Source organism: Glycine max, chromosome 12, assembly GCF_000004515.6.
Source record: "Glycine max cultivar Williams 82 chromosome 12, Glycine_max_v4.0, whole genome shotgun sequence".
NCBI lineage: Eukaryota > Viridiplantae > Streptophyta > Magnoliopsida > Fabales > Fabaceae > Glycine > Glycine max.
This window is the reverse complement of record NC_038248.2, coordinates 11,061,498-11,070,148: the sequence shown is the minus strand read 5'-3', so window position 1 is coordinate 11,070,148 and position 8,651 is coordinate 11,061,498. Positions and strand designations below refer to the sequence as shown.

At 35.2% G+C, this 8,651-nt stretch overlaps 1 protein-coding gene across 2 annotated transcripts; it reads right to left on the bottom strand.

Annotated features, from left to right (window-relative positions):
- Nucleotides 1-640: 640 nt before the first annotated feature.
- Nucleotides 641-7,045, bottom strand: LOC100810231 (putative uncharacterized protein DDB_G0271606). 2 transcript variants are annotated; one of them, XM_003539874.5, is made up of 3 exons: nucleotides 6,625-7,045; nucleotides 5,038-5,313; nucleotides 641-2,008 (listed from the first exon to the last, which is right to left on the bottom strand). In XM_003539874.5, the coding sequence occupies exons 1-3, from the start codon at nucleotides 6,754-6,756 to the stop codon at nucleotides 815-817; spliced, it is 1,602 nt and encodes a 533-aa protein (XP_003539922.1). In that variant the 5' UTR covers nucleotides 6,757-7,045; the 3' UTR covers nucleotides 641-814. The 2 variants fall into 2 exon arrangements, with proteins under 2 accessions (XP_003539922.1, XP_006592435.1); XM_006592372.4 differs by having other exon boundaries at nucleotides 5,038-5,316; nucleotides 6,625-7,006.
- Nucleotides 7,046-8,651: the final 1,606 nt, after the last annotated feature.

Here is an 8,651-nt window from a genome sequence, read left to right as displayed (position 1 = left end):
CCCATGGTCTCCCATAATCTTAAAGGCTACCCAAATACACACTAAGAGAAAGAGCGTGTGATTCCAAACAACGGTGGAGTTACGTTATGCGTTAGCACGCCATTCGTGTGTTTTTGTACGAATTTTGTTTCGTAGAATAAAGCATTCTTCTTAGAATGTTATTAAGAAAATCTTATTTACGGGAATGAATAATGATCCCTTTGCAAATGTCTGAACCTCTAAACCTGTTCTAAAATTACTTTTACTTTATCTAGAATATATGTTAGGTCTCTCAGAATTTAATCAAAATAAGTTTTAGTTCTTGTATTTATAAAGTGTAGAAAATTTTATCTTACCCTATAAATCATTTTGACCTAACAAGTGATCAAACTCGCTATATTTCAGAAAATACAAGAATCAAAACTACTTTTATATAGAGACTAAAATCAATTTTGACCAAACACATTTTACCCCTAAGTATTTTTTTTCTATTTGTTATAGCTTATAATAAAATTATTAAATATATATAGACCAGATAAAGTAAATATTCTCTTTGTTGGTGAAATAACAAAAGAGCAGATTACCAATAATCTAAAGTTTCATATACTTCTTTAAAGTATAAGTAAAAAAATAAGTAGAAAAGAGCAAGTGAGGCATTTTCTGCATAAAAATACTAGATAATCCTCACATCTCAAGACATTTTTACATACAGTGGTAAAACCGTCTCATTACATAAAACTTTTATTCCATGCATAATAAAACACGCAATGATTTTGAGGGTTTGAACAGAGTATTTAGTTTGGTAGACAAAGTAACTGTTCAGAAAAGTTCTTCATCACCCTGACCATCCTCCTCTCTGAGGACCCACCGAGCTATGCACATTCAACCTGTCAAGTACCGAGTTGAAATCAATGGCCTGTCCACTCTCCTCCATCCTCTGGATCACACTTGCAACATGATCCCCCCTGAATCCCATGCTCACCAGTTTCTCAATCAACTCATTGTAGGGATGGTTGCGGATGAATTGCGACTGGTTCGGATTTCGGACCATGAGATTAAGACCTGGTGGAGGGTTCTGAAGGGAAGCACTTGTTGGGGGATATCCAGGTTGAGCAAAATGAGGTTGGGGTGGATGATGTGTTCTTCCTCCCTCACCATCATACATCATGTATGCACCACTAGGTGGAGGAAGCGCCGGGAGGTTCCCGGAAGGTCCATACATGTCAGCTGGGGGTGCAGGAAAAGAGCTCTTCATCTGCTGGGGTGGAGGCTGCTGTGGAACTGTTCTGCCAGCTCCTCCATATCCATAAGGTATGGCATCGGTGCGGCTAGATCCTGGTGGTGGAACTCCCGAGTATGGCATTTGCATGGCCATGCTGTTTGGCAGTGTTTCTGCAGGTGATGGGTTTGTTGCTTGATTTGGCTGGTATGGAGGGTACACATTTGGAGAGGGAGGTCTTACTTGAGATTGCATTGGAGGTGGCTGTGAAGGCAGCACCTGCTGTGACCATTGTTGTTGCTGCTGCGGTTGCTGTTGTTGTGGCTGTTGCTGTTGCTGCTGATAGTGAGAAAATTGTTGCACAGGAGATGGGGTTACTTGAGATGGTGTTGGTTGTGGAGCCACGTGTTGGGGTGTTCGATATTGTTGATCGGATGGTAAATACTGATTCTGTGGGTGCTGGGGCACAGCTGGATTTGGCAGAGGGGTGGGTGGCATGTAATAAGGAGGCTGTTGAGGGACTTGAGTCACATTTGGTGCGGGAGCCTGAGCCTGAGCCTGAACCTGGGGTGCTGGAGGCTGCGGCTGAGGGGCTATTTGATGAGGCAGAGCAAGAGCCAACTGCTGGTTGTTTGCATCAGATGCATTGTCAGTTTTTTTAGGATCTGTGGTAGGTGAAGACCTCTCCTCATTGGACTGTGAATGGCTGGAGGAAGATGATTCTTTCTGAGCAAGTTGAAGCTTGGCTAATTCTTTCTGAGTCTCAGCTAGCTCTTGCTTGTCTCTCAAAATTTGTACAGACCTGTGAACCTACATAAGCAACACAAGAAAATGAGGTTGGGACAATTGTACAGATTATTCTAGTAGTAAAAAATTCTTAATGTAGCAATATTCGCATAGAACTAGGTTGGGTCAACCTTGATGGACAAAGTACATAAAAAGTTTGCAAATCAAGGTAAGACTATGGTTGAGTTTGCAAATTCAGATAAAGACCAACCCAATAAATCCTGACCACATTACTAAGCCCAACCCAATTAATCCTGACCCATATGCTCCCTCTAATCCAAATCCTTGCTGGGCCAAGGATCTATCTGAGGCCCACTAGAAATCCACTAAACTATTGCCCCATGACGCTCCCCATACCTGACACCTGTCAAACCATGCATGCTAGGGACTCCAGAATATCCTGGAAATGGAGATTGCTGCATCTTTCAGAACTACCTCATGCCTATGCTTGGATAACCTAGCAGTGACTTAATCGCATCCAAGTAGGTTCTCACCCTCATCAAAGCCCTATAAAAAGACTACATGCAAATGCATCAAGTAGTAGGTACAATTGTAGAAACACCCTTCCATATATTTTTACTCTGCTAGTTTAAATATTAACTTGAGCATTAGAATGTCTATATAGGCACCCCCCCACTTTCACCCACGGGATTGGACCAACAGACCCAGCCTCACTATACATAGAGGAACAGATCCAGTGGGCCAACAAGTCATCAGGGTTGCAATAGATCAATTATAGTCGGATTTTCTACTAGAGTAGAACAAGAATTTTAATTACTTTTAAATTTTTACCAGAATGCACAGACATTTAAAAAGAAAACTAAGAAAAGCCACTTAAAAGAGTTTATTTGATCAAATGGAAGATAGCTACAGAATTAGAGATAGATCAAGAAAAATTAAGTGAAATCGTTAAAAAGGATTTAGATCTAAACAGTCTCTCTGAAGAGTTGGTTTTAGACAGAATACAATGGTGTCCAATTATCAAGGCCTGACCTCGGTAAAAGGTTTTGGTTGTTGATACATTTCCCCAAGGATAATTAGATTTGTGTTTTGAAATAAAGCTAGGAAGCATAGGTGCCACTCTGGTCATGATGTACGCATGTGAACCAGGTACATAATAAATATAGGCATGTTACAGTACATGTATGCACCTGACACTTCACTTTTGTTTTTTAATTTCAAGTTGAGTACACAGTAAGCTTTGTTTGAATATCTAAAACAGCATTCCTTTGTTAAGAAAAATTATGAATCCATTATTCCTATCTTACCCTCATTTGAACAGAACAGAGTTTCCATTGTTTGGAAAGCTAATAAACAGAATGAATTATTATGAATCCATTATTCCTATCTTACCCTCATTTGAACATTTAAGAAAAATTAAAGGAAACTAAAGATCAGCAATTTAATTTTAGGTAAATTACCCAGTTGGTCCCTAACTATTTGGGAATTTTCAAGCAAGTCCCTAAAATAAAACAGTTTTTAATTGTATCCTTGATCATGTAAATTTTTTAATCGAGTCCCTGGGATTAGTGAACTGTTATCTTCCTCAGAATATTCCTTATTCTCTCCTTATTGGCGGCTTCAAACCACCAAAAAATGACTATTTATGGTTGTTTTAAAAACCGCCAGAAAATGACTTGCCATAAATTGTCATTTTCTGGCGGTTTCAAGCCACCACTAAGGAGGGAATAATGAATATTCCATGGAAGATAACAGTTCACTAACCCTGGGGACACAATTAAAAAAATTACATGATCAAGAACCCAATTAAAAACTTTTTTAGTTTAGGGACCTACTTGAAAACTCCCAAATAGTTTAGGTAACAATTGAGTGAACCAACATAAACTAAATTGTATTAGTCGTGAAATGATACATTTGGACACAGTTGCATTAGAATTAGATATGAAGATATATCCTTCTTAACAAAAGGCCCTACAAACTTTTCAACCTTACATGCAAATAGAGGTATGGAGCTAGTTTACCTTGCACACCCCTCAACTTTTGAATAAGAAACAAAAAATTGAGGTAAGAAAGTTGACTGCCTCTGCCTCAAAGAATGACCATATATATACTTGAACATGATATTAAGGATATCAAATATCACTAATTACTATTTGTATATATGTTTCTGATACCATTTAATCTTGCTTTTCCTTGCACTTTCCTCTGTATTTACTTGGCTGTGGGTGAGGGTACAGATTGGGTAAGTGTGGCAAAATAATCCACATATCAATAATTTAACCAATTCATTCATACTTCAACCATCCCTTTTTAGTAAACAAAAGTAATTGGGAAGATGGGTCAGGTTATTGTGATTAATGGATAGTTAATGATCCATCCATCCAATCCATTGGACTATTAAGTTATTGAAAATAGATCAAGTAGTTCTTCCTATTGTTATTGAAAGCTCTTTCCTTCTTCCTGCTACTTCTCCATCTATATGTGATCACCAACAATATATTGCAATCATTGAAAATAAATTTTTAAAATATAACATACTAGTACTACTAAACAAATGGGTTGGATTTTCATCCATAAAAGATGATAAGTGAATGAATTGGATTTTAAGTTCTCACCATATGGTTTTAAATAACAGCATAAAGCAACAGGCCTTGTAATAATCATACGACTGAACTAGCATTTTGATCTTCTAAAGATACACTTGAAATCAATCTGGTCCTCCAAAAGTTTAAAGTGACATCAAAATGGTCCTTCCTTCAAGCTCTATGTGACATCAATTTGGATAATTTTGATGTCATTTTAAATTTTTGGATGACCAAATTGAGATCAAGTGTATCCTTGGATAATCAAAGTGGTTTATTCTATTAATAATAACTTCTCTAATATACCCATTCAAACCCTCACCATTAGAAATTTACCATATGCCATATCTCGATCTATACTAGTATAATACAAGAACAAATTGTGTAACTGCAACCTAGAGCTATAAGCAATTTATCAAGCACATCAAAATGAGTGAAACCACACAGTATAAACAGAATAGTAATAAGCTATCACAGATATTACAATTACCAATTAAAGTTGCAACTTACTTCTTGAACATGTTTTTCAAGAGATTTCAGCCTTGACTCTTGCTCCACATGGTCACGATTTATATCGCATTTCATTTCTCCAATAGATTTGTCAAGATTGTAGCAATATAATTCCAATTGTGATAGCCTTGAACTAATTCCCTCAAGAAACCGCATCAGGTTGTCAGCATATTTTTTCATACTCTTCTCTACAGTCGCAATCACATCTTGGCTCAAAGAATCTTCAGGTGGATTATAGGCAGTAGTGGGAAACATCCTCCTTGATTTGTGAAAATCCTGCTGAAAAGTTTGTTGATTTGAGATTCAAAAATTTGCCAGATATGCATAAAAGGCACATGTGGCAATATACATGCATATAAAAACAATAAGCTTGACAGCTTGAGAATGATCATTAAAACTCAATAAAGCAAGCACAACAGTTCTGAGTAAACAGAAAACTTGGTTACCCACAATAAGCAATTTAACTATAAATGGGACAATTTCACTTTACCACTTTAAGCATAAAAAATAAGTACGTTATTACTAATCTCCTTCCTCCTCATATATTCAAAACAAAATAAGCCAACAAAAGATTACATTTCTAGTTTTAGACGTGAGGATTGATCAATTATGTTCCAAACACAGTGAATCATGTTCATCAATCTATTAGTCAAGGCACCTGACGGCACAAACTAAAAGTATCATGCTATCTGATCTGCCATAACATTTATACATGGCAGACTAGGACGCAATTGCTCATTGACTCTCTCAACAGCCAACCACATTGACCTCATTCATCTCACATATCATATCAGTGTTTACAAATAGTATAAAAAAACTCAACCAAGCATTTGAATACAGAAAACCCAACACTCATGATACAAATGCACACTACACCCGCACATTCATTTTACCTCTGACTCTCATCCAGTTCATACACTTCTCTTCTTTCAATGTTGAACAGCTCATGCAATCATGCATACCACACCAGAATCCACATCCCCTAGAGCAACTCCAAGACCTTGAACCCATCGACATACCACGCTCATATTTCAGTCCCACCAATAAGTCAAAGCAACCTCACCAACCAAAACGAATTCCATAACCCCAAAAGAAAACAGCTTCATATTCATTTCATTCACCACAAAACTTCCACTTGACACTAAAACAATCAATCACAAGTCACAACATCGAACTCACATCCTAAGATGTCACTAGCCATTACAGAACAACATAAACCCAAAACTCAGCAAGTCACTCCAATTTTTCCTATTCCAACTCCCAACGGCACATTCACCATTCAACAACCCAAACAAACACCCAAAGAATTAATCCAAGCTCAACAAATTACAACCAAAACGACCATCAGGGATAAAGGGAATTGCAGCAAACAAACAAGAAAAGAAAAAAAGAAAACCCTCCACCGTCAATATTTTTTCTTTATCGCTAAAAATTAAAACTTTCCTAAACCCCAATGACTTTCGCTCCAAAAGACCAAAACCCACGTTCCGAAATCGTCCTCAGAGGCCAAAAACGCGCGAGTCAACGCGCGAAACGACGCTAAGGGCACATGGGTAAATATACGTTAGTTGAATTAGGAGCAATTACCGGATCGGTGTGATTGCCGTTGGAACTGGAATCGCGGTTGGCGTAGTCGTCGTAGGAGCAGAGGATGTCATCGGAAGCGAAATCGAAGCCTTTCGAGGCAGAGTTGCCGCGACCCGAGGATCCAGACGCCATGGCCGGAGCTTGAAGAGGAAAAAAAAATCCGAATTCACTGAATAGAGACGAAGAGAGAGAAAGGAAGAATGTGTATCGGATGCTATGTTGTGTTACTTTGCTTTTCCGCAAAACCAAGTTTCGTAATTGTAAAACACTTTTTTAAAAGGGAAATTATGAGAGGGCTTTTATACTATTAAAGAGAGAGAGACGTTTATAAAACGAGGGGGGGACTGTGCGTTGGGGGAAGATGAGAGGATAAGGATGAGATGCACCGACCACTGTTTTTTAGTTGAGAGGTTCTTGATTTTGGCGAGTACTGTGATTCATTACAAAATTAATTTAACTGTCCTGATTTAAAATTTTAAATGACTAGCTTATGATTGACTTTTGTATTATTAGGGTACCGAATGTCCAAAGAGCATTAGATAAAAAAATTACTTCTTCTCTTCCATAATAATCATGGTATATGAAAAATATATATTTCAAAATAATTATTATTTTAATTTTCAATTTAATATTAATTATTTTTTTACCTATATTTCTTATAATATTAATGATATGTGTTATAAAAATAAAAAATGAATTTATGATGATATGATTATTTTTTTAAAAAATTATTATTCTCTTTCATCTATTATTGGTTTTTGTTAATCTAATCAAAATAATTTAAAACAACAATTATAATAAAATAAAAAGAATATTTAATATCTTCACGGAGAGCATATCAGACAAGTCTTTCCATTTAAGTCTCCAACCACAAAACCTACAACCTGAACACCATGCTCCATGAAGCCCTAAACAAATAGAAAATTAAATTTTAAAAAAACTGAAATTTTAAACATTTGTCTACAAAACTCAAATTAAAAGTCACTACAAATTAAATTAAAAACTCTTTTGTTATCATTTTATACATTCTTTTCTTAAACTAGTTCTTTTTTTTTACTAAACTAAACCATTGAAATTATTATTCTTTTTAAAACTGAGGTATAAAAAGCCCATTTTACCCATAGATTAAACAGATTAGGCTAAAAAGCATGCAATTTATATGGTCTCAAGAAATTAATGCCTATATATGGTACGGGTTAGGGAATTGCTAGGGGCACCCAGCAAGATTGCTGGTGCACCCAGTAATTTTTTATAATTCTCAAAATACCCCTTAATGTTTCTGCACCTTCTTTCGTGGTTTCCTGCGGAAGAAGTTTTTTCGTGAAATGGCACGGAAGAAGATTTTTCACAGTTATAACATTAACCGCGAAAGAAGGTTCTTTCACAGTTGGCGGAATAACCTTCTTTCGTGGATTCCTGCGGAAGAAGTTCTTCTGCGAGATCACATGGAAGAAAGTTTTTCCGCTGTTGTTATTTTCAATTGCGAAAGAACCTTCTTCCGTGAGTTAATTTATTTTTTTGTTTTTTAAATTTTTGAATTATTTTGTATTTGTCTATGTTATTTTATATTTTATTATTATAAAATTTAATGCATATTTAATTCGGGTTATTATTATAAAATAAAAAATATTTATTAAATATTTTTTATTTATTCTGGGTTACTATTACAAAATTTAATGTATACTTAATTTGGATTACTATTACAAAATTTAATGCATTAAATATTTTTATAATACTAACCTGAATTAATGCATTAAATATTTTTTATTTAATTTGGGTTACTATTATAAAATTTAATGCATTAAATATTTTTGTAATAGTAACCAGAATTAAATATGCATTAAATATTTTTTATTTAATTTGGGTTACTATTACAAAATTTAGTGCATAATTAATTCGGGTTATTATTACAAAATAAAAAAATATTTATTTAATATATATTAAATTTTGTAATAGTAAAAAAATATTTGTGATAGTAAATTTTTTTTATTTTAAAAAAATATACAAATTAAAAAATATGTAGATTA